This window comes from Myotis yumanensis, unplaced genomic scaffold (genome assembly GCF_028538775.1).
Source record: "Myotis yumanensis isolate MYYU_CA2020_CCGP unplaced genomic scaffold, mMyoYum1.0.hap1 SCAF_11, whole genome shotgun sequence".
Classification (NCBI taxonomy): Eukaryota; Metazoa; Chordata; class Mammalia; order Chiroptera; family Vespertilionidae; genus Myotis; species Myotis yumanensis.
In genome coordinates this window covers 23,567,236-23,594,519 of record NW_027223762.1, presented here as the reverse complement: position 1 = coordinate 23,594,519, position 27,284 = coordinate 23,567,236, and the positions used below count along the sequence as shown (strand labels likewise).

At 37.3% G+C, this 27,284-nt stretch overlaps 1 protein-coding gene across 2 annotated transcripts in view; it reads left to right on the top strand.

Moving 5' to 3' along the window:
- Positions 1-27,284, top strand: part of SRBD1 (S1 RNA binding domain 1) — a 169,337-nt gene that overhangs the window by 109,932 nt on the left and 32,121 nt on the right. For both annotated transcript variants that reach the window (XM_070429136.1, XM_070429135.1), the window contains exon 17: positions 26,067-26,173. In XM_070429136.1, coding sequence (XP_070285237.1) covers positions 26,067-26,173 — 107 coding nt within the window. The remainder of the gene's footprint in view (positions 1-26,066; positions 26,174-27,284) is intronic.

Below are 27,284 nucleotides of genomic sequence, written 5' to 3'. Positions count from 1 at the left end.
GCTCCGGGCCCTGCTAGAATTCTTTCACAAATTGCTATTCGGTGAGGTTTTAATCCTAATGGAAAGAATAATGTGCTTGTAAAATCTGCAGTTATTACAAACACAGTATACATATTGTGAACTTCAAATGACTACATATTTCATTCCCATAAACAGGGAATGCAGATGAATACCTTGTGTGATAGCTTTAGACATTCTAACTAAAATCTAGTATACAGTTTATACCACATTCACCATTTGCATTTGTAATACCCCAATAAAAGTAACTGTTATCTTTGGGTGACAACTGGTAACCAACTCATGCCCACCCTCCCCACCACCAAATTCTTTTTCATAAGCTCTGCAACCTCATACAGCTGTTTGAACACAAGAATTAAAAGCACTTGGAACTAAATATTGGATATTCTCTTAGGAAGATGTGTGCATGCTACAGTACTAACTGAAAAGTTCTAAAAATAAAGCAAAAGACACCCTTGTGCCAAGGCTTAACCATTTCATATTTGGAAGTAGATATATTAAAACTGAGTTTATTTACTCAAATTAGGATGAAGAGTATTTTTCTCTATAATGGAGAATGTGATTGGTATATGTAGCTAAACATGAGTTGTGGCTCTTTTGGAAACATTAAGGGAGAATAGTGAGCATTATTATATCTGCTTACTTTATATACAAATAAACACCTAATAATATTTGTATATAACCCAATGAAATTTCCCAGGTATAAAGGTATGTGAAACCCCAGAACCACAGTTTGAGCTCGAGATAAGCATGTTAATTAGATCATAACTACTAAAATCAATTAAACCTGCATTTGGGACAGATGTTTGTTAATTTTGTGTCATTAAAACAGAGAAAGTCCAAATTCTGAAAATGTGAGAAATTGAACTTTTTTTGAAAAATAAAAGAAGGCAGACTTTGGTGTGCCTGAATGATCCCATACCATATTACAGCACTTTTTGGACTGAACTGTTTGTAGCATTCATTTGGGGGTAGGAGTCTAATTTCTAAATACTACCTTTTTGTTTTCATATTTGAGTGACAACAATTTGGGATGTAATAAATATATAAACAAAGTTCGGTAAGTTCTCTACATCTTCCAAATAAATAAAAATTGGCTAACTGTGGGAACCAAAATTTTTCTAATAGAACATTATGGTATAGACCAGTGATGATGAACCTTTTGAGTTCGGCGTGTCAGCATTTTGAAAAACCCTAACTTAACTCTGGTGCCGTGTCACATAGAAATTTTTTGATATTTGCAACCATAGTAAAACAATGCTTATATTTTTTATATTTATTTTATATATTTAAATGCCACTTAACAAAGAAAAATCAACCAAAAAATGAGTTTGCGTGTCACCTCTGACACGCGTGTCATAGGTTCGCCATCACTGGTATAGATAGTGCCTTTTAAATTACAGTTTTCATTTTACCTTTTACTTCTACAAAAGCCAGTCAACATTGATATCATCTCTACTGCACAGACCATTCCATTGGTGTTGAGAGGAGTCATTATGTCAATGAACTTACTTAAATTCTCCTATCAGCTGCCAACAAAAGAACAAAAGATTTGTTGAAATGTGTGGTGTACGAAGAAAATATTTGGAGGGTGTTGGTGTTGTTTCACTTTCTTCAAGTTGTGAACAATTTTAAAAAGCTATTTTCTGATTACTCTTTTTGCTATTTTATACGTCTGGAGATAAAGCATGGTGATAGGCCTTCTTCAGAGTCCTTTTTTCTCATGTACGTCTCCGTAAGTCCTATCTCCTTTCCACATAAGCTCTTACAGTATATCATATTTACTGCTCTATTATTTAGTTTCACTTTATTATAGCATTGCTTACAAGGGACTTTTTCTTGGAAGAAAGAAGCAATATTGATGCGTAGTATTTTTATTATGTTTGACATTCTGAAAAGTGAAATAATGTTTCTTTTTTATTTGTTCATAAACTGTAGTTGGTGAATCGCCTCCCCTCCTTTTAAAATGAAGTGATACCATCATCAGTTTTTTTAGAGAGGTTGAAAATAAATGTCAAAACTTGAAGCTACATTTCATTCTGTATGGCATAATCATTCAAGTGCAATTAAAAGAATAGTCTAAGACTGTGATCAGTTAATGAGAAACAAACAATTTCATATTAATGAGTTCCCATTTGCCAGTAATTCTGTCATTTGTAACTTGAATCAGTCATCACCCCTGCAAATAGCCCTTTCAAGACATTATTTGCAATTTTGTCCTCTGTTTTCTGTCCTTGATGTTGTGAAAATGGCCGTCTACTGTTACAGGAATGAAAAGAGATCCCGTTCAAACATCTTTTGTGTTTCCACTTTCAGTGAAAAATGTTTTTCAAACCTGCAGCTGGTTATTTCTGCAGGAGTTCCCACTTATGCTCAGATTTGATTGACATTTTGAAATGGCAGCTTTTCATGAAAAGCTGTTAACTTGTAGAATTCAGTTATGGTACTAAGACAGACTGACTTTGTTCTGTGGCTGGGACCTGTCCAAACTAAATAGAACCCTGCATCTGAATTTAATAGTGCTACTCAGCCAAGATAGGGCACTTTTGCTACCCCCCTCCTAAAACTCTGATGCTTCTTATGTGCTCTAAAACCAACTTGATGGATATTCGTCCCAACATCTTTCTGTTCTTTAATTGCTTTAATTGACATATATAGTCATTTTCTTGTCCCTTCCCTTGAATAGCTAATGGACTAAGACAGTGCTTCATTTTAAGATAAGATGCTGATTGAGAATTTATTCTGCAATATATGTTACAGAGCACAAAAATTAGGAATAATGTAATTGTTTGCTTCTAGTATAGAGGCTATAAAAATTTTTAGAAACATATTGCTACTAACACTTGTAGATTCATTTGCTATGTGAAAATATTTTGAAAAACATTTTACATATAATACAATTCAAATATAGCTTATTAATTCTGTTTATTTACTCAACAAATAATTATGTCTCCAATTCAAGGGCAGTGTGCTAGAAAACATGGGAATCACAACATGCATGATCCTGCCCTTAAGGAACTTTGAATTCAGTAGCTTCTTTTTTAAACTTAACTGATAATTAGTGCTTCAAAAACACACGTTTATAACATTATCTAGTGGTAATGATGTGTTGTTTTTTTTCAAATGCCTAGCTGTTCTTATATTTGATTTTTGTATAACAGTCTCATGAGATAAATAAATAGTATCATAGCCCTGTGGTTTTTCTTGGCTTTTTTTTTTTTTTTTTTTTTTTTTTGCCTCATACTATCAGTTGGGAAATGTAAAATTCTGGTTATTAACCCTCTGAACATTTTATGTAATGCCTAGTTTCGCCTGTCTTAAGACAGAGGGCTGGGGCAGAGAATCACCATAGATCCTGACCACCTTTATAAAGCCCTGATCTTCACATCAGCTCACACCCCTGCAAGTTTAATTGAAATAGCAGACTCAGGATGATCATAGAGTTTATATTAAGTGTCGCTGACATATTGGTGCTGCTTTACTCTTAGGTAGATAGACTTTACATTCTGTAGTGTACCCAGAAGAGAACGTTGCTGTAAGATACACTTTTAATTATTATTCTTATAGCTCCGAAGCAGAGGAATTCAGGATTGACATTGCTTGAAAAAATTGGCTGGAATGACCATTTTAATATTATCCCTGGATTTAATATTTAATATCTCACCCTGGTTTTGCTCCCCAGTAACTTAAATAATTGACATCAAATCAAATAGATCCATTTGTATTAATATAGAGGATTTCAGAGGGTCAATACATTACAACCCACTATTAGTAAAAATAATATAACTTTGAAGTTATATTGTCATTAATTTCAGAATCAAAATCACTTCTTGTGTAAGACTTTAAATTCACTTCCCTGTTTTAATGATGTGTGAAGAGCAGTTTTGGAATTTTAATTTGAAATATGTGTTAAAAATACCCACAGACCCATAGTTGCTGAACAAGTAGCCAAAAGGCATTCTTTCCTCTATCCTTCTGGGAGAATGCCATTTCATAGAACTGTTTCAGTGTGCAAATCAATATGTATCATTGTCCTTCTTTATTTTGATCAACTAATTCTTTTTGGTGGATTGTATCCTAAGGAAGCAAGTTAATTTTTAAATCTTATGCATAAACTTACTCTTACAGTGTTACCTACAAAATTAAAAAACTGAGAAAGTGAATGAACATGTTCAATAAAAAAAAGACTGGATTAACTAATGTATATCTATATACTTGAATAATTTACAATCATTTAATATTATGTTTCCAAAGAATCCTAATTAAAATTTTCAAATATTCAGCCAAAAAGTTAGATTCATATTTATATTGCAGAAGAAAAATATGCCTAGGAAAAGTTGAAGGAAAAATTCCTAAGAGTTAAGAGGAGATACTCCTGAGTGATAAAATTGTGTGTATTATGTATTTTCTCCTTTACGCACCTGTGCACTTTCCTAATTTGCTGTAATAAAATGTGTAACTTTTATTTTTGGGGAGAAAAACAATTTATTAAATGAGAAACCTAGAAAAATAGCAGTGATACATTGGAATCTAGGAATCCTGTTTTCTAATTTCTTTCAGGACAGCTTGAGGGCTTGAATAATAGTCTCGAGTTCACGAGGTGAAAAACAGTTACCTACTGGCCATATTCCACAGGATCTTGTCTGGCTAGCACTGGAATTTTAAAAATAATTGAAGTTTGAATACCCTTAGGAGAGGGTACAAGCCTCTTCAGTGTACCTCCAGACCCTACCCTTCTCTCTCTTATTATAACCGGGTCTGATTCATACATTTGTGTAACCTCCCAGGCCTTTGAAATGAAAATGTTGTATTTGTACAGCACTGTGCCTAATGCTGAATACTCTGTCTATAATAGAATGGTTCATTCCACTCCAGTTTTTGTGTTGTGGGCTTTGTTTTGTTCACCCAGCAGATGATAATGGTGGTGGTGGTGGTGATGCTGATTATAACTGTTAGCATTTGTTGAGCCTTATGTGCCAGGCTTATAGTAAAACTTAATCATATAATCTCATATTCACCATTCTCTAAAGCTAGTTGCTATCTTCCCCCCCCCCCCCCCCCATTTGATCAATGAAACAACTGAAGCTCAAATAAGTTGGGAATCTGTTAATAGTAGAGCCAAGATTTAAAGCTAAGTCTACTTGGATTCAAAGTCTTTGCTCCTAATAGATAAGTGTCTGCATAATGTTTATGGTGATCATCACTAGAGGTCTTTAACCACGATGCTTATATTACTGAAGAAGAGAACTTGCTGACAGTTGCCATTCTTGTTTATGCCTGTCACAAATGAAAGGGGATACGGTTTTTGGTATTATTCTTTATACTTTTATTAAACAATAAACTTATTTAATTTTTAGTTTGCAATTGTACATTGTGTATTAAGGTAGAAAGAGGAAATACCGGTGTTTACCATGGAAACTTGGCATAAATATTAGTCTCTGTATTAAGGAATAGTATACCTATTTCTTACATAAAATTATGTTGACTTCAAATATATAATTCTGATATTCCAAGTTCCTTTTACATACCATATTCAGAAACATAATGTAATCCCTGCAGTAATTGTCTAAGTGTATAAAAACAAATCTCTCTGGTAAATACTTTGATATACAACGTTCATAGCTCTATATACCTAATGCCTGCTATCTCAAATATGTTTTGTTTTACTTTTTGGCTTTCTTTTGGCAAAATAAACCCAGTTTGGAGGGTTCTAAAGATGGAGAAAATTGGTTTCTACATGGGAAAAATTTTAGTCACCACACGAGGTTTAAGGCACTTAAGCTCATATCTGAATCCCATTTAGGAAATGTGATGTGCCATTTTTAAATTATTTACAAGTGATGGGAAAAGGAAGAAAATCAAAGAAGTAATCTCTGCTTTAAACTCTTTAGGGAAAGGGTGTTCATTAAACAAATTCAAACCATTTATTACACTAGTACATGGAAAGTCAGAAAAGAAGAAAACACATTAAATAAAATTCTATTACTAAGGATAACTCTTTGGAGGTATGTGAGAGATAAATGTTCTGAGTCTATATGTGCTGTAAAGGTATTTTACTCTCCTACATGAATAATAATTTCCCCGGGTGTGAAATTTTGGGTTGAAAATTATTTTTTCTCAAATATTTTATTGCATCTATTCTGTTGTCTTCTATCATCCGGTGCCATTGGTGTTGATCTGACTTGCCTTCCTCAGTGTGCTGCTAGCCATTGAACGTTCTAGTAGCAGGTACTGTGTAGAGCAGCGGTTCTCAACCTGTGGGTCGCAATCCCTTTGGCGGTCGAACGATCCTTTCACAGGGGTCGTCTAAGACCATTCTGCATATCAGATATTTACATTACGGTTCATAACAGTAGCAACATTACAGTTATGAAGTAGCAACGAAAATAATTTTATGGTTGGGTCACAACATGAGGAACTGTATTTAAAGGGCCAGAAGGTTGAGAACCACTGGTGTAGAGGCTTAGGCAAGGGAAAAATCTCTGACCTTTTTTCTTTTAAAGCTATCTTTCCATTTTGGTTACATTTTCTGGAGAAAAGTTATAGATCTCAAGTCTTTAAATTTAGTGCTTGTGAAGATGGAAATTTTTTTTAGTGAGTTATCAATAGTTAAAAAGTATGTCTGACATTTAGTAATAGTCATTATTAAAACAAGTATGGGCCCTGGCATGGATTTAAGTCACTGACAGTGTGGTTTTCCATGCTGTCTATGTGCTGGTTTCTGTAATGTGTTTCTAACTTCGTTCTATGGCTTGACTAACACTAATTCCTTTTCTGCTTTTTCTTTACTTCTAGGAAGGTATTGCTTCTGTAGATTTCACATTATAGAGAGAAACTCACCTCCTTGTGACCCCTAACCTATGTAGTAAATCCTCTGAAATTAATTTTGGTTCTTTCTGATCTGTGCCCCCACATGACTCTCCCCAAGATTTCATTATTAGATTTTGACAGCCTTTTAAATTTGTAAGTGCCACAAATTTGTCACTAGAGATGAATGGGTAAAAAGAAAATTCCTTGCAGTGGAGGATATGGGTAAAATATTTCAAGCGACAGATCTGCATCAATAATGTTAATGTTTATAGGGTGATGAAAACCATATAAGTCTTAAGCCAGAATCTTGTTTCAGCTGAGTCCCAGAAATTTTGACCACAGAAGCCAAGGCACATTCCATTTATTCCAAAAAATGTTTTTCTCAAGTCCTTTCCAACTGTCTGAAAGACGATTGTCACTCTTGAATGCCTGAAACTTAAATTCTTTTTCTCTATATTAATGAAATGCAATGGAAACTGCCTACTATTCCCATGATGACTTTTGTCTTGCTTATAATTCCTAAAATGGAGAGTAGATTTGCCAATGTTATTTTGCCCTCTATTCTTCATGTTCATGCTCTGGCAAGGTTTTTAAAAAGTTTTGCATCATTTTTTTATAAACTTAATATTATTCTCATTAAAGTATAATTGACATACAATAGTATATTAATTTCAGGTGTACAACATAGTGATCCGACATTTATATACTTGCAGAGTGGTCACCACGATGTCTAATAGCCATTGGTCAACAAGCTATTGTGATATTATTGACTGTATTCCCTGTACTGCACATTATATGCCTATAATTATTTTATAACTGGAAGTATGTGCCTCTTAATCTCCTTCACCTTTTTTGCCCTTCCCCCCATGTACCTTCCCTCTGGCAACCATCAGTTTGTTCTCTGTATGTATGTGTCTGTTTCTGTTTTGTTTTGTTTTGCTTTTTAGATTCCACATCTGAGTCAAATCATATGGTATTTGTCATTCTCTGTCTGACTTATTTCACTTAGCATAATGCCCTCTAGGTCCATCCATGGTGTCACAAATGGCAAGATTTCATTCCTTTGTGGCTGAGTAATATTCCATAGTGTGTGTGTGTGTGTGTGTGTGTGTGTGTGTGTGTGACATCTTCTTTATTCATCTATTGATGAAGACCTACGTTGCTTTCATTTCCTAACTATTGCAAATAATGCTGTAATGAGGATAGGGGTGCGCATATCTTTTCAAAGTAGTGTTTTTGTTTTCTTCAGACAAATACTCACAAGTAGAATTGCTGGGTCATATGCTAATTCTGGCTAATTTTTTGAGGAGCCTCCATAATGTTTTCCCATTATGGCTGCACCAATTTGTAATCCCACTAACAGTGCAGTAGGGTTCTCTTTTCTCTAAATCCTCAGCAAAGCTTGTTATTTGTTGTCTTTTTTTTTTTTTTAACAATAGCCATTCTGACAGGTGTGAGGTGATATCTCATTGTGGTTTTTTGATTTGCATTCCCTTGAGTAGAGATGTTGAGCATCTTTTCATGTGTCTGTTGGCCATCTGTATGTCCTCTTTGCAGAAATGTTTACTTGGGTCCTCTGCCCTTTTCTTAATCAGTTTTTTTTATGTTAAGTTATATGAGATCTTTTATTTTGGATATTGACCCTTTATCAGATATATCATTTGAAAATATCTTCTCCCATTCAGTAATTGGCTTTTCTTTTCTTTTTTTATGGTTTTCTTCACTATGCAAAACTTTTTAATTTGATGTAGTCCCATTTGTTTATTTTTGCTTTGGTTGCCATTGCCTAAGGAGACTCCAAAAAAATATTGCTAAGACCTATGTCAAAGAATTTACTACCTATGTTTTCTTCTAGGAATTTTATGGTTTCAGAACTTGTATTTGTCTTTAATTCATTTTAACTTATTGTTGTATATGGTGTAAAAAGTGGTCCAGTTTTTTTGTTGTTGTTTTGGTTTTTTGTGTGTGAGTGTGTTTGTTTTTTTTGTTTGTTTTTTTGTTTGTTTGTTTTTTGCACTTATCTGGCCAGTTTCCCATCACCAGTTATTGAAGAGACTGTCTTTTCCCCATTGTATATTCTTGCCTCCTTTGTTGTAGATTAGTTGACTATGAATCTGTTTTTGTGTTAGTACCATATTGTTTTGATTGCTATAGCTTTGTAGTATGGTTTAAAATAAGGGAGCATAATACCTTCAACTTTGTTCTTCTTTCTCAAGATTGCTTTGGCTATTCAGGGTCTTTGTGGTTTCATGTAAACTTTAGGATTATTTGATCTAGTTTTGTGGAAAATGCCATTGGTATTTTGATAGGGATTGCATTGAAATCTATAGTTTTCTTTAGGTAGTATGGACATTTTAATAATATTAATTCTTCTAATCCATGGACACGGTATATTCTTTCATTTATGTGTTGTCTTCAATGTCTTTTATCAGTGTATTATAGTTCTCAGAGTACAATGGCAGTGAAAGATATATAAGAGACTAACAGTGATCCTTTATGTTCTTTCTACTACACAGATTCTAGACTTTTGATGTCATGGACTAGTAAAATAATTTTTTTAAATTTGTGGTCCTGGTAGCCATTCTGCAAGATGGTCCTCAATAATGTTGCGTCTTGGTATTAACACTTCCCAAGTTGTATTGGTCTTTGTAATCAGTAGAGTATAGCAGAAGTAATTGTGTATCACTTCTGAGATCTACACTAATAAAAGAGAAACATGGTAATTGGCGTACGACCGCTACCCTTCCCATTGGCTAATCAGCGTATCCTTATGCAAATTAACTGTCAGCCAAGATGGCGGCCGGCAGCCAGGCAGCTGGAAGCGAACATGAGGCTTGCTTGCTCCAGGGACTGCAGACTCCAACGTTCCCCGCCTCACTTTCCGGCCTCTCAGTTGCAACTCTAAGCAACTATTACTATGTTGCAAATAAGAAGCTAAACAAAAGCCCAGAAACTCGCTTTCAGTCAGCCGGGCTTTAGCAACATTGTATCGATGTTTTCAGCAGCGAGGCCTCAGAGCTAAAGCTGGCCCAGAATTAAAAAAAAAAAAAAGAAAACAAGGAGCGGTTGGAAGCTTCAGTCACTCGCTTCCGGAAAACAGCCCTCAGCCCCTCACCCAGACTGGCCAGGCACCCCAGTGGGGACCCCCACCCTGATCCAGGACACCCTTCAGGGCAATCCAGCTGGCCCCCACCCATGCACCAGGCCGCTATCCTATATAGTAAAAGGGTAATATGCCTCCTGGCACCGGGATCAACATGACGGGGCAGCGCCCAAACCCCCTGATCGCCCTGCGGCTCTGTGTGTGACATGGGGCGGGGCCACAGCCTCCCTATCTGCCCTGCTCTGTGCCTGATAGGGGGGAGCTCCCCAATCCCCTGATTGCCCTGTGACTCTGTGTGTGACAGGGTGCAGCGCCCCAACCCCCTGATCGGCCCTGCTCTGTGTGTGACAGGGTGCGGCGCCCCAACCCCCCCCCCCCTCCCCCCACGGGCCCTGCTCTGTGTGTGACAGGGTAGAGCCATAACCTCTCCATCGGCCCTGCCTTGAGTGTGACAGTGGCCGCGCCCCAACCCCCTGATCGGCCCTGCTCTGTGGGTGATAAAGGGTGGCGCCCCAACCCCCCTCCACGGGCCTTGCTCTGTGTGTGACAGAGTAGAGCCATAACCTCCCCATTGGCCCTGCTCTGAGTGTGACAGGGTGCAGCGCCCCAACCCCCTGATCCGCCCTGCTCTGTGTGTGAGAGGGGGCGGTGCCCCAACTCCCCTATCGGCCCTACTCTGTGAGTGACAGGGGGGAGCTCCTCAACCCCCTGATCAGCCCTGCTCTGTGCATGACAGGGTACGGAGCCCCAACACCCCTGATGGGCCCTGCTCTGTGCGTGACAGGGGGCAGCACCCCAACCCCCTGATGGGCCCTGCTCTGTGCATGACAGGGGGGTGGCGCCGCAACCTCCCCATCGACCCTGCCTTGAGTGTGACAGGGGGCCCTACCCTGAGTGTGACTGAGGGTGGCATTGCAACCTCCCTATCCACCCTGCTCTGTGCATGATGGGGCAGCGCCACAACTCCCCAATCGGCCCTGCTCTGAGCCTGACCAGGGGCTGCACTTAGGAATTGGGCCTGCCCTCTGCCACCCGGGAGCAGGCCTAAGCCAGCAGGTCGTTATCTCCCGAGGGGTCCCAGACTGGGAGAGGGCACAGGCCGGGCTGGGGGACCTCCCCCCCCCCCCCCCCCCCCCCCGCCGCCCCGAGTGCACAAATTTTTGTGTACCGGGCCTCTAGTTAATTTATAAAATACATTGTGGTTCTGTCTTGGATGCTTTTGTTCTCCTGGATCACTCACCTTGGGGAAAGCCATCTTTCATGTCATGAGCATCCCTGGGAGACCCATATGGAGAGGAACTGAGGCCTCTGGCCAAAGTGACATGAGTGAGCCGTCTTGGAGACAGTTCCTTCAACCCACTCAGGTGTTCGGATAATTTCAGCCCCAGCTGATACCTTGTGTGTTTTTTTTGGGCGGGGGGGGGGGGGGGGGGGGGGGGGGGATTGTGTGTGTTTTTTAAATTTATCTTTATTGTTGAAAGTATTATAGATGTCCCCCTTCTTCCCCAATGACCCCTGACATTTTGAATGTAGCCTCATGAGAGCCACTCATGAGGGCCAGAGCCATCTAGCTAAGCTGCTACTGGATTCCTGAGCCTCAGAAGCTATGTGACATAATAAAGGTTTATTGTTTGAAGCTGCTAGCTTTGGGGGTAATTTGTTGCAGTGCAGTAGATAACTAATGTAGTAGGGTTATGGAGAACTGACACATTTCCAAATTTTTTTCTTCTCACACAAAGAAAAAGGAAAGGACCATTTAGCACCAAAATAGGAATGTCATAATTATATAGTAAAGTACAGTTGCTTAAATCACATACATTTATCTTGTTAGAAAACTTTCACATTGTTCTTTTTCTCATTTTGCTATTGACCACTGAGAACTTTGCCATGAACTGACATTCGGGAAGCATTGTACTTCATCATACTGTATTTCAATGAGTAATTTTCAACTTTGCCTCTTTTTGTGCCGTCGGGTGGTGGGAGAGAAAGGAAATGTGTTTTCTTTTGAAATGTGGCTATAGAGAAACCAAACAGGGAAACTCAAGTTGTAGTTCTTATTCATGGTAGAAGATACAATAACACATAGAGACTATCCTAACTTTAATCACTCTGTGTCTCTGTGTTTAGTTTTTTTTCATCTATGAATTGAAGGGTTATACTATAGCTGATCTCTTGAAGGCCTTTTCAGTCCTAAAATTTTGAGTTTTCAATAGAAAACCTTTGGACAATTTTTTTTCTCCTATGTTGTTTGTTGCCAACAAAAGGGAGGTAGTAATCATAACATGTTTGCTTTTTACGTTATTAAAATGCAGTTATTTAAAATCGGAATTAGAACGTCATCAGAACAAGTACAGTTGCCCAGGAGGAAGAGGGAGAACTGCCATGGAAGGGCCTTGCTCATTTTCCTCTGATTCTGACAGGTGCACACGGAGGTCCTGTCCTCTGTACTTACTGTTCTGTTTAGTTTTTGTTTGTTTTTTAATCCTCACCGGAGGATATTTTTCCCATTGATTTTTTTATAGAGACTGGAAGAAAGGGAGGATCGAGAGGGGTAGAAGGAGAGAGAGGGATTGACTACCTCCCGCTTGTGCCCCACCTCCCGGGGATTGAACCTGCTACTGAGGTAGGTGCCCTTGATTGGGAATCGAACCTGCGACCCTTTGGTCCACAGGCTGATGCTCTAATCACTGATCCAAACCAGCCAGGGCCATATTACTGTGATACCATTTGAAGGAACCACCAGGAATGGAAATGTTCCCAAGCAGTCATTTTTCCTTTGAGAAAGAAATGCATTTATCATTCGTGGCAGAGCTGGATAGGTGACAAAATAGATTATTTTCAGAATATCAGATAAAATGCTATAATTGCTTCTTCTTAGTGATAGAAGGAGAGAAAATTTAGAGGGGATGGGATCAGGAGAAAGTAAATTATAGTTTCATAATTAAAAAGACTAGTGCCCTGTCAAAGCAAGTTGCCATGTAGTTACTTCAGAAATCCATCTCTTTTCTGTTGTTATTACATAGACACTGTTATTATTTATGTAAGATTTGTAATGAAAACAATGTGATTAAGAATTTAGAATCATGTCTTTTTTTTCAGAACATTTTTAGTCACGGTAAGCCTTATGAATGAATAGACAATATTATCTTGTAAACAAAAAAAATGTGTTCCTGATTGTTACAGAACTTTTCTTTTTTTAAAAGAAAATAGGTAAAGTAAATGGTTTTCTTTGCAAACCAAGCAAGAAGGCTGGAATTTGCACTGCTAGATCAAGTGATACTACTTAACTTATATGAAACAGGGGGACATAGTGTCTAAAAGCTTGGGCTCAAGAGATTGAAGCTTTAAATTCAGCTACACCCCAGCAGTATGCCCTTGGGCAACTTACTTAACCTCTCTGTGTCTCAATTTCCTCTTCTGTAAAATGGAGAGAATAATAATATAAGAATAATAGCAACCTTGGAGACATGAGGATGAATTAAATTAGCATTATAAAGTTCCAGACACCTGTTAGCACCCAATATAATTATTTTCTGGTGTTATTGCTGTAAAATGGATTTTCTTGTGTAGGGACTTTGAAGAACTTTGGTAGCTTAGTATAGCTTCTCAGTAACACATTATATTTTGCCCCTTTGCGGTAATAATAACTGCACCAAATTATGAATTCTCTTTTGAAAGTTCAGCTCTCACAGACATTTTAATCACCAATACCTGTCTTTAAAGATTAAACACCTCATCCAATTAAAATTGCTAGATGCGTATAAAAAGGATTCCGAAGGCAACACTTCTTATAAACAAGTCGGTAGTTATCACTTCCTCTTTTTAAGATGAATTTCAGAATTAATTGCATATAGCAACTACAAAAGAATTATATTAAGTTTTTCATTTATACAACTGCTTTTGAGATGCACATTTCCGCTTCTGTTCCTTGATGCTGCTGGATCCTTCCCCTACACTCTCCCTCCCTCCTGAGGTTTTAGATGTTTATTATGTTCCTCCTGCTAGACTGTTCATACTGAGAATGCTTCACACAGATCTCTTCCCCGAACTCCAAAGGCCATATATCCACTTGCCAGCCTAACTTTTGACTTGCACACACAACAAACACACCTCTGTGCAGCAGATGATAGCAAGAGCTGTAGATAAAAATAAAATAGGAAATGGGGCACAGAGTGGCTGGGGGCGCGTTTCAGAGCCCTGTCTTCACCAGCACAGGAGGCTCAGTGTGGGACTCCTCTGGGCTCTCTGTTGCCATCGGCATGTGGAGCGGGCCATACAAACAAAAGGGAGCCTTCCCTTTCCCTGTGAAAGCTTCCACTCCGTAGAACGCATCATGTGAACCCTGTGCTGGCAGTGTCAGCCACAGGTCTCACTGGGAAACATTGACACATTGCCTATATCATTGATGGTGAACCTTTTGAGCTCGGCGTGTCAGCATTTTGAAAAACCCTAAGTTAACTTTGGTGCCGTGTCACATATAGAAATTTTTTGATATTTGCAACCATAGTAAAACAAAGATTTATATTTTTGATATTTATTTTATATATTTAAATGCCATTTAACAAAGAAAAATCAACCAAAAAAATGAGTTCGCTTGTCATAGGTTCGCCATCACTGGCCTATATCAATGGATGGGAAGCCAGTTCATATGTGGCTGCATGTGTGGCCACATATGAATATATGTATGTGAACTGGGGGGGGAGAAGATGGATCTTTAGAACTTAACTCCTAGATATATTAACAAGGAACCTAGTTCCTATAATTGGGGAGGGAAAAAGACTTTTTTATTTCTTTGCCTTACTGTGTCCTTCTATCCCTAACCCCTGCCCCCTCCACCTAAACCAGCTAACACAAGACTGTCAGAGTTTCTGTGCACAAGAATCAATCTCTCTCATACATACACAGAAGAGTTTCAGATCAGATTATCTACACACTTTTAATTTATTAGAAGGGAAATGTCTCTCTTGTAGCCAAATCTTTGTATCCTTCATTTTTCTAAAGTCCACTTTTATGACTAAGCTATAAATCTCTAAAGATAGAGACTTACCATGGAAATGTCGACATCTTTGTATTACTTTGGGTCAAAATACCTAGCTAATTGGTATGCATTTGTTCATGTATATGTCATAGGTCAGGAATTGTGTTTTAGCCTAGGCTCTATACATGACCACACAGGGGGCAGATTGGTGTGGTCCAGTTCAGAAGTGTTAATGTTTTTCTTTCTTTATGGTAAATTAGGCATTAGTTTGGAAAAGTATGTGAGCAAGACAGGCATTTAAGATTTATGGACCTTTACTTAGGCAGAATTGCCTCTATCTTTCCTCCACCATATCGACCTGTATCCACTAGGGGACATAAGAGCACCTACTAGAAGACAGAATGAAAGCCAGACTAGATTAAAATTTAAACACTGTTCTCTTAAGACGCATGGTAAACGACTCATTTTGTAGCTTCATGACTCGCAAAGAAGTTATATACTTTGTCTAAGTTTTAATCATCATGGGAAACCTTTAATGGCAGGATCCGTGTGTTAGGTTCATAATTCTGGAATGAGAAGCAAACAAGCCACTAACTAGCAAGCTTGTGCCATCTACACTGCACACTCTTTCATTAACTAAGTTCCCCTGTAGTCTGCTGATGCTCTGCTGAGAATGACTCTGGCCTTGAAAATTACTGTCTAGACTGAGGAAGAAAGAATTACCTTTTAAGTTCAGGAAGTGAGCCATCTGGGGAGGACATTTCCCATCAGATTCCAAAGAACAAAAACCACGAGTCATCTATATTTTGAACCCCAGCCACCTGCTATAGAGTAGTGGGGAGAGAGTGAGAGAGAGAGAGAGAGAGAGAGAGAGCGAGCGAGCACTGTAATTAGGGACATCACTATTCTCCTAAAATGCTTATCTGCCTTAACAGTTCATAAACTAAAATTGGATTTTTGTTTATTTACAATTTTTTAGGTATAATTGACATGCAGAAAAGGGCGGTGATACAGTGCAATGAGTTTTGACAAACGCATAACCCTCACTATTAAGATGTAGAACAGTTCTACTCCAGGAAGTTCGCTCCTGCCCCTTCTTACACACAGGGGAGCACTGTTCTGACTTTTCCACCACACATTAGTTTTGTCCTAAAAATTCACATAAATTAAAGACGGTACTACTGTGGTGCTGAACATTATCTTAGTCTCTAAAGGGAATATTCTAAAGACCTCTTTTGTATACTGGATTTGAAGAATTGGAGGAGGAACTACGCTTAAGCCACATACTCGGTTCTCTCAAATGTTTCCCATTCTTCTGTCAGTTCTGTTTTTATAGGTCATTCGACACTCACTCTCCTGGATGACTTTTAAACTGTCACATGTCAGTCAAAGAAAAGTAGATACAAGATGAGGAAATGAATTGCTTTATTTGAAATTATTGCCCTGTGAAGCTTTTATGCATCTTTAGTTTCTAACTGCATTTGTATTTTGGCAATAGTAAGAGACAGGAAGGGACATGAGTGAGTGATAATTGCTAAAGAAAGTAGTCAAGACTGTTACATCAGAAAAACACTTGAGAATAAACTTAAAGTTTAATATGGAATGTGCAATGTGAAATTTTGTTGCTGTAGCTGTAGTCTGTAGCTATAGTCCACAGACAATGTTTCATCTGGAAAGACATTTTAAAAAATAATTGTGAGATAATTTTAGTGCTTCAGGAAAAAAAAGAGAAGAACAGTTGGGATCCGCAGTTCTTCACAAATTTGTGATAGAATAACAATTAAAATGTGGCTTCTGACCTCAGAAAAGCTGACTAGCATAAATGACTGTTTATATTCCTTTTTTAAAATCTCATAAATTTTAGGTAAAAATGTAATGGCCCAAACAATATTTTTTTGAATTCAAAACAGACTGTTTATACAATTCAAATAACTTGCCCAAAAATTCAGAGTTAGGCAATTTTTACAAAATGGAACAATTCATTTTTCCTGGCATCAGGTCCTTGACAATTAGCATAGTCAGTCTTGGGGTCCTCTTGTCTCTTACACTCTGACTGCCAGGTGGGTGATGTGTCACATCTCAGCTTCCAGCAGGTGTAAACCGAGCTTCTTGAAGACATGTAGTTCACTTGCTTTTTCCTGTACTTTCAACACCTAGCACAACTAGCACGGTGTCTGGTACATAATAGTTGCTTCAAAAACGTTTTTAGAATGACAAAATCAATGTGTCTGCTTTAATGTCAAAGACATTATTATGGGGACAATATTGAACTTTGTTGAGTATTTCCTCCTCTAAATATATATGATTTTTACTTTTAGAAAATAGTGTTAACTCTTTAGTACTTTACTAAGCAAAAGTTGGGGAAGAAAGTAGGCAACATCCAGGATTACTGATGACAGCAATCCTTGCAGAAATTTTTCTCACATGAGTGTAGCTGTTAGAGGAATTAAAAAATATTTCAACTCAGTATATTATGTTGGACCTTTTTTCCTGCAAGGTATTTTGGTAAAATATCTGTTCTCCCTTACCTTATACTTTTTAATGACTTCATAATAGTTCATGTTTTATCTGTTTTATAATTTATTTGTATCATTCCCCTCAGTTTTTAGATTGAACACACACACACACACACACACACACACACACACCTTTTCACATGTCTTACTATCTCCTTAGAATAAATTCTTATATATGAAGCTGCTACATGAAATCCTGTACATATTTTGTACAATTGTGAGGATTAAATTAGATATTATAAAGCCTTATCATATTGCCTGGCAATAAAAGTCTCAAGGGTTTTTGATAGTACAGTTATTGTTAGTTACTTTTATTGTCATCTTTCTCCTAGACTTTGAGCCCTAGATAAAATGATTGCTTCAGTTAGATAAAACACCAGAGATCCCAACTCTAAGCAGCTTCAACAATAGGAAATTTATTACTCTTTGTTAAGTAATAAGAAAGATTACAAGGTCAGAGGAAGGGTGAGTCCAGAACTGGTTAATGCAGGATCTCAAGAGTATCATGAAGAGCTAGAGTCTTTCCATGTGTGCCACCTGCCATCCTCAGAGAGTCAGCTGTGTCTGCAAGTTAGTCCCAGTCGCATGAGTAGAGTGCTTATCCTAGTTCAAGGAGTCATACTTGAATGAAAAGAAGAAAAAACCAGCTCTTCATAGAGAGGTTTGTATTTACGAGCAGTGAAGTCCCTCTGAAGCCCCCAGCAGATTTACACCTTTCATTTACCGCATGTGAATAAATGGAATGGACCACCATGATTGGCTAAGATTATTATTTTTCATCATTTGTCATCATGACACACAGTAGGAAGAAAATCCATTTCATTGAATCTATAGATTGCTTTGGGTAGCATGGACATTTTAATGATGTTGATTCTACCAATCCATGAACACGGTATGTTCTTCCATCTGTTTATATCTTCCTTTATCTCTTTTTTCAGTGTCCTTTAGTTTTCCAAGTACAGGTCTTTTACCTCCTTATTAAGTTTATTCCTAGGTATCTTAATTGTTTTTGGTGCAATGGTAAGTGGGATTGTTTTTTTAATCTCTCTTTCTGTAAGTTCACTATTGGTGTATAAAAATGCCATACATTTCTTGGCATTAATTTTGTATCCTGCTACATTACCAAATTCATTTATTAAGTCTAATAATTTTTTGATGTAGTCTTTAGGGTTTCCTATGTACAGTATCATGTCATCTGCAAATAATGACAGTTTTACATCTTTACCAATTTGGATACCTTTTATTTCTTCTTCTTGTCTAATTGCTATGGCTAGCACTTCCAGAACTATGTTGATCAGGAGTGGTGAAAGTGGACATCCCTGTCTCATTCCTTTATTAGGTGAAATGATTTTAGTTTTTGCCCATTGAGTATGATGTTGGCTGTAGGTTTGTCATATAAAGCTTTTATTATATTGAGGTATGATCCTTCTATTCCCACCTTGCTGAGCATTTTTATCAAGAAAGTGTGTTGGATTTTGTCAAATGCTTTTTCTGTATCAATTGATATGACTATGTGATTTTATCTCTTAATTTGTTTATATGATGTATCATGTTTATTGATTTGCAGATATTGTACCATCCTTGCATCCCCCAGGATAAATCCTACTTGGTCATTGTGTATGATCTTTCTGATGTAGTGCTGGATCCGATTTGCTAGAATTTTGTTGAGGATTTTGGCATCTATGTTCATGAGGGATATTGGCCTGTAATTCTTTTTTATTGTGTTGTCTTTATCTGGTTTTGGTATTAGGGTAATGCTGACTTCCAAAGCAATCTATAGATTCAGTGTGCTCCCCATTAAAATACCAACGGCATACTTCAAAGACCTAGAACGAACTCTCCAAAAATTCATCTGGAATAAAAAAAGACCCCAAGTAGCTGCAGCCATCCTGAGAAAGAAGAACAAAGTAGGAGGGATCTCAATACCAGATATCAGGCTGTATTACAAAGCCATTGTTCTCAAAACTGCCTGGGACTGGCACAAGAATAGACATATAGACCAATGGAATAGAATAGAGAACCCAGAAATCGACCCCAAACCACTATGCTCAATTAATATTTGACAAAGGAGGCAAGAACATACAATGGAGTCAAGACAGTCTCTTCAATAAATGGTGTTGGAAAAATTGGACAGATACATGCAAAAACAAATGAAACTAGACCACCAACTTATACCATACACAAAAATAAACTCAAAATGGATAAAGGACTTAAACATAAGCTGGGAAACCATAAAAATATTAGCGGAATCCACTGGCAGCAAGATCTCAGACATATGCCGAAGCAATATCTTCACCATTACAGCTCCTAGGGCAATGGAAGCTAAAGAAAAAATAAACAAATGGGACTACATCAAAATAAAAAGCTTCTGTACAGCAAAAGAAACCATCAACAAAAGAACAAGAAAGCATGGGAGAACATATTTGCCAATGTTATCACCAATAAGGGTTTAATCTCCAACATTTACAGGGAACTCATACAACTTAACAAAAGGAAGATAAACAACCCAATCAAAAAATGGGCAACAGAACTAAATAGATACTTTTCGAAAGAGGACATAAGGAAGGCCAAGAGACATATGAAAACATGCTCAAAGTCACTAATCATCCAAGAGATGCAAATCAAAATGATAATGTGGTACCATCTCACACCTGTCAGAATGGCTATCATCAACAAATTTACAAATGATAAGTGCTGGTGAGGATGTGGAGAAAAAGGAACCCTTGTGCACTGCAGGTGAGAATGCAGAGTGATGCAGCCACTGTGGAGAACAGTATGGAGTTTCCTCAAAAAACTAAAAATGGAACTCCCATTTGACCCAGTGATCCCACTTGTAGGAATATATCCCAAGAAACTAGAAACAGCAATCAGAAAGGATATATGGACCCCTAGGTTCATAGCAGCACAATTCACCATAGCTAAGATTTGGAAACAACCTGAGTGCCCATCAGCAGATGAGTGGATTAAAAAACTGTGGTACATCTACACAATGGAATACTACGCTGCAGTAAAAAGGAAGGAAATTTCACCATTTGCAACAGCATGAATGGAACTGGAGAGCATTATGCTAAGCGAAATAAGCCAGTCAGATTAAGATAAATATCACATGGAATAAAATGAACAACATAAACTGATGAACAAAAAGAGATCCAGAGACAGAAAAGCATCAATCAGACCATCAAACCTCAGAGGGAAGGTAGGGGAGGATGGGGGTAAGGGGAAGAGATCAACCAAAGGACTTGTATGCATGCATATAAGCATAACCAATGGACACACACACCAGCGGGGTGAGGGCATGAATGGGGAGGGGGGGAGATAAGGACACATGTAATACCTTAATCAATAAAGAAAATAAATAAAATAAAAAGAAAATACATTTCATACCATGGCTATATGTATCACATAAATATTTCTGTATAAGTGTATATGTCTTTATACAATTAAATATAAGTCAAACAAAACTTCTGAAAATACTTATTCTTTATCTGTGGTAAAACTAAATACTATTTTATTTATATTTAAATACAAGGTTTTTACAAGAATTAGGAAAGATTTAATTGGAAGTATAGGTATAAGCTACACACAAATGTCCCAGTCTAGAACACATGAGGACACTGAGCACATACAATACACTATTTTTTTAAAAAATATATTTTATTGATTTTTTGCAGAGAGGAAGAGAGAGGGATAGAGAGTTAGAAGCATCAATGAGAGAGAAACATCAACTAGCTGCCCCCTGCACATCTCCTACTGGGGGTGTGCCCGCAACCAACGTCCATGCCCTTGACCGGAATCGAACCCAGGACCTTTCAGTCCGCAGGCCGACGCTCTATCCACTGAGCCAAACTGGTTTCGGCTACAATACACTATTAAGCTTATTCTTTTACATTGTGATTGAGTCAAGATTGAAACTACTTTTTCACCCAACTTGACATTTGAATGTAAAATAATCTTAGTGATAATTGATAGAGACAAGAATCGTTAGTGAATTCCAGGTGCAAGGAGCCAGGAGGATTACGCAAGTGCAGGAGTGCCAGGAGTTGGGGATCACTGGGAAACCTCTTGAGAGCTGCCGAGCACAGAGTATAAAAGGACAAGATAATTAAATGCTGTGTGTGATCATGGATGAATTCTGGACTGGGAAGGAAATGCTATATAGTAGAATTGGGACAGTTGATGAAACTTGAGTAAAGAATATGCATTAGGTAATGTATCAATGATAACTTACTGATTTTAATTATTATACAGTGTTATGTAAGACAATGTGCTTGGTATTTGGAAATACACACTGAAGTATTTATTTGAATGAGGCTATAAGGAAATACTTTTACTGTTCTTTAAGGTGTTGTTTGTTTGTTTTTTGTAAATTTGAGGTTATTGCACAATTAGAAGTTTAAAAATGCCAGGAGAGATTGTTTTTTTAGTGGAAAAAAGGGTGTATCTGGTTCTTGAGTTCACATATACCGAATGCATAATATGTATGTCATTGTGTTTAATCCTTTTAATATGCTGTTGGATTTGGTTTACTAGTATTTTGTTGAAGATTTTTGCACCTATATTCATAAGGAATATTGGTCTTGTGTGTGTGTGTGTGTGTGTGTGTGTGTGTGTGTGTGTGTGTGTGTGTGTTTGTTTGTGTGTGTGTGTGTGTGTCTGTTTCTGGCATCTTTGTCTGGCTTTGATATCAGGGTTATACTGGCCTCATAGAGTGAGTTAGGAAGTGTTGCCTGCCCTTTTATTTCCTGGAAGAGTTTGAGAAGAATTAGTGTTAATTCTTCTTTAAATGTTTGGTAGAATTTATCAATGAAAGTCTCTCATCCTATACTTTTCTTGGTTGGGAGATTTTTGATTACTGATGAACCTCTTTACTTGTTATAGGTCTGTTCAGATTTTCTTATTTCTTCTTGAGTTGGTTTTGACAATTTCTGGGAATTTGTTCATTTTTTATTTCTCTACAGTTTATCTAATGTAATTTATATTGAATAATGATGCATTTCAAATATATCTGATTCGATTTTATGTTGTTGTATTTTACCATACAAGATAAATCCTCCATTTAACTGCCTTGCAAATCTGACTAAAATTCATTTATCATGTTGATATTTTGAGCATTCCAGTTTCTTCACATTCTTACCAATACTTGGTATTCTTCATCTTTTTTCATTTTAGTCATTCTGGTATGGATGTTCCAAGTGTTTTTATTTGGTTCTTAATTTTGAAGGTTTTAGATTGACATCTAGAAGGACATTATGATCAGTAATACGTCTGGGGTCTTTCATTTTTATTGCTTTTTATATTCGTAAAATCATTTTTAATGTCATGCTTATTTTAAATGTGGCTCAAGTCAAGTGAAAGGTTGCTGATTGGAGTCAACATTTTCCCCTCGATTTTGTCTGTCATTATTGACACTTCCAAATCTGGTAGTTTAGCTTACTTCATTTTTTTTTGCCTTCAAAGTTTAAATTGATTTACTTTAAGGACAACTTGTATTAACTCAGTTATAATATTACAATTTCTAATAATTGAAATTGAAAAATGTTATGCTCAATACATTCCACAAAATATACTGAAAGTTTGTAACTACACTTGATTGAAAGAATCAGCATTTTACCAAAGATGGTAAACTTCTCATACTTATTTTTGATACCTTGCTTCATAACTCTGAAATGTGCCCTTTAGCCTCTCCATCAATCAGGGATCAGAATAACCATCATTTACCAGAAAATCAAATGAGATATCAGTGAACAAAACACATGTTCCTGGTTCATGTATGTATTCCTCTCAGATGATAGCCTCAGTAGACTGCATTATTTATTGTGCTGTTCCTTCCATGTTAAGGATATATACTACATGCTCTATGTGGTCTATTCTATTTCTTTCTGATTTTTTTTTTTATGCTGGTGGCAAGCCACCAAATTAACTTTATGACCCACTAATTGGTCACAACCCTCAATTTGAAAACCACTGGTTTTAACCAGTCATTATCATCTGCTGGAGATGGGGCCAGCTTTCCCAAAGCACATGGCCTCTCTGAGGTGGGGTGGATGCCGGAAACACAATCAGGCTTCTGAATGGAAGGAGAAGGGGTTAGAGGCTATAGAGGTGAGATAGGCACCCAAGATTGTCTGCTACAGGTACTGCTCCTCATTTAGGAATCTCAAGCATGTCGTGTGCTTTGAAGTATGTGGAATTGTTTGTCTTTATCCTATTGGCTCCCAACCATTACTCTTCGTTTTTCCTGTTTGTTTAGTTTTGTCTCTTTCCTCGGATAGTTTTTCTTGTTGCTGTCATTGTCCTTGCCTTTACATTGTCCCTTGCCCTCACTTTTGTTTTTAAGTCCCCTTTTCATTTTGCTGTTTCTCATATATTTAGATAAAGAAAAGACCATCCAGCTTCTTAAAAGCTGTAGCTCAAGAATGATCAGATTCTCAGTGAGGTCTTGGCTTTTTCTTTATGACCTTTTTCATAATTACGTTTGCTTATTAGATTTTTAAAATAAAGTATTTTACCTGTGGCCTGGATAGTTACCAACTAGGTTATTTCTGCAACACAAAGTAGTCCTGCACCCTTCAGTCTTCGGAACAAAAACTTCTGCGCTTACTAAGTGATGATGTAATCACAATACCTGGGCACCCTGTTTGCTATATTGTCTTCCTGAGAGTTTGAGGTTGTCAAGCCTCTCCTTGTTTCCTTGAGATATCTGGAAAAAGACAAGGATGCTAACTCCCAGTTTCTTATCTGGGAGCAATAGGGGGATCTTCAATTTTAGAATTATGAATAACAGCAAGTATATTAAGAACTATTCATTGTAGTAATCTGGCTTCAATTTGTCAACAAATATGTACTTTCAAATACTGCACTTCATCGCTTCTGAGATGCACATTTTCTTGCACGTTCACATCTTTGAAATCAGGATGCATCTTCCATTTAGTGGTGTCCGACGGTTGCCGTGGGCCCTACAACAAATAGTGCTGTATTTTCTCTGTGAACTTGATTGTTAATCCTGGAGACGTGACTTTTGAAATTCACTGTTTTAGTCAATAAACCATCTAACAATAAAGCATTTAAGAAACTTCATAATGTTTTTCTCTCTCAAAAAAAAAATCTTTAAAAATTTTTTAAAAGGGTGGGACTATCATCAAAGCTTATAGAATGAACACCTGAAGCTTGAAAGAAAATCCCAGATACTATAGAATATTTTTCTTTTAAGAAATGCTACATGCCGAAACCGGTTTGGCTCAGTGGGTAGAGTGTCGGCCTGCGGACTGAAAGGTCCCAGGTTCGATTCCGGTCAAGGGCATGTACCTGGGTTGCGGGCACATCCCCAGTAGGAGATGTGCAGGAGGCAGCTGGTCGATGTTTCTCTCTCATCGATGTTTCTAACTCTCTATCTCTCTCCTTTCCTCTCTGTAAAAAATCAATAAAATATATTAAAAAAAAAAAAAGAAATGCTACATTATCAAGGCTCTTGGTAACATAAAGGAAAATATTGTGTGGAAAACTTGGATATCTCTGAGTAAAGACGTGATTCAGAAGAGTTGAATGTGAAGAAATTTTAGAATTACCTTAACCAGCTTAGATTGTTGATATACTTTTTATATATGCATGATATATGGTCATAAAGCTTTCTAAATAAGTCTAAAAGAGCTCTTCTAATATTTAAAAAATAAAAATTGGAATGAATAGGAAAGCATTGCATCTTTGTTAAGTAGTAGAGTTTTTTCTTAGTGGTACATAAAATAATGGTGCTTCTTATAAGCAATATTCCATTTGTTGAAACATGAGAGTTTGAATTACTGTCAAACTCTTAGTATTAGAGTACTGCTTCCTATTATAGTTATAAGAAGAACTAAGGGAGTACACATGCAAGTGAAGATAACACTGCAAAGCAGAAAGTGAATGATAGTGTGTCGCAAAGTAAGCTCCTGGAGCCAGCTTGTTAGGATGCAAATTCTCAGGCTACACCCTAGACCAGTGGTTCTCAACCTTCCTAATGCCGTGACTCTTTAATACAGTTCCTCATGTTGTGGTGACCCCCAACCATAAAATTATTTTCGTTGCTACTTCACAACTGTAATTTTGCTATTGTTATGAATCGTAATGTAAATATCTGATATGCAGGATGTATTTTCATTGTTACAAATTGAACGTAATTAAAGCATAGTGATTAATCACAAAAACAATATGTAATTATATATGTGTTTTCCGATGGTCTTAGGCGACCCCTGTGAAAGGGTCGTTCAACTCCCAAAGGGGTCACGACCCACAGGTTGAGAACCGCTGCCCTAGACCTACTAAATCAAAAACTCTGGATGTCGGGCTCAGCAACCTGTGTTGTAACAAGCCCCCTGCAGGTGATTTTGATGGCATGCTAACGTTTGAGAGCCACTGCTCTTAGCAGAATTTTGGAAAAGGGATAAATGCTGGTGCTGTTATATTTGAGGGAAGTGTATGAGTAATTTAGAGAGAAAGAAAACACAGATTCCTTAAGTTCAGCTTAATTACCTCTGCTAACAGTGTGTTTAAAAGAAATGAAATTTACTATGCTGTGTGTTAGCCAGCTGTACAGGCAAAGTAATGGAACAGTCCAAGAATTTCATGTATTTTATTTTCAACTGATACTTGATTTGTGTCTTTTCAGCACGATGTATCCCAGACTTTACTCAAGGCAACACTGGACAGTGTTGTAGAAGAATGTGTCAGCTTTGTGGGAGTCGATATTAACATCTGTTCAGAAGTTTTGTTAAGGTGAGACAAGAAATCTGTGGATGAAGATCACAGAATCTTGAGTTTAACTGGCTATCCAGTTAGACCAAGGGGACACATGTGTAAAGTTGTCAAGTATAGAAAATCTGTGTGTTCATACATTGCTTTAGGTAATCAGTCAGAAGGGAAGACATCATTTAAGAAAAGAATTGTGACAATTCCCATTATCATTTTAATACTGCAAATCTAAAGCGAAGAGCATATGGTTGCCATTGAGCGCAATAGTTTTGCTAATAGAATTTAAATAAGGTTAACATGGAAAGGACCTGTTTCTCACCACACGAGAGTAGATATTTTTCACTAGTTTAGTCTCTTGCATACATCTGTCAAAGTTGGCAGGAACCAAAGGATAAATTCTGAGGGTTCAAGCTATGTTACCATATTTTTACCTTGATTCCACAAGTAACATATCAAATCTTCATGGCACTATAATCACATCTTATATACTTTGTCTTTTTTTTTCTGGGGTTATGGAAGAGCTGCGTTTTTCATAGTTTGCATTTGTTACACAAGCCTTCTGAAGCAGCACAAAATGCTGGACTCTGGAAAAGATCTGGACCCTTTTCCTTTGAAACGGATAGAGCAGAAGATACCCCTTCCATTTTGAGGTGTTGCCTTTCTGCCATAGCTATAAGCATTTATAATTCCACATTTGGAATTCTATAATAGAATTAAGATTCTCTTGAATAATAATCGTTTAGTTAACATGAAGCAAACTACCTAATTATATAGTTTTCATAATAACCATGATATTCATGGATAAGCACCTTTCTATAGTTCAAGTCTTTTACATAAATGAGAACAGGCTGAAAAAAATAGTGTAGTAAATGCAAGTGTAGCTATTATAACTTCTGCTGTTACCTCATCTTGTAGGCTAAACAGGAAGAGGCAAAATTGCAACTTGACTCAGAAAGATAAGGAATGTGAATACTGTAGAAATACTGTGGGGAACAGTCTACTTTCTTGCACGGGTGTTAACCAGTGTACCAGCATCTTTATGGTTCTACTAGTTTTGTCATTGTTTTGCATTCTGTTCATCTTCCCTCCTCTTGGACAACTCTTTTTTTCCTCTGTCTTTCAGTTTAATTCCCTT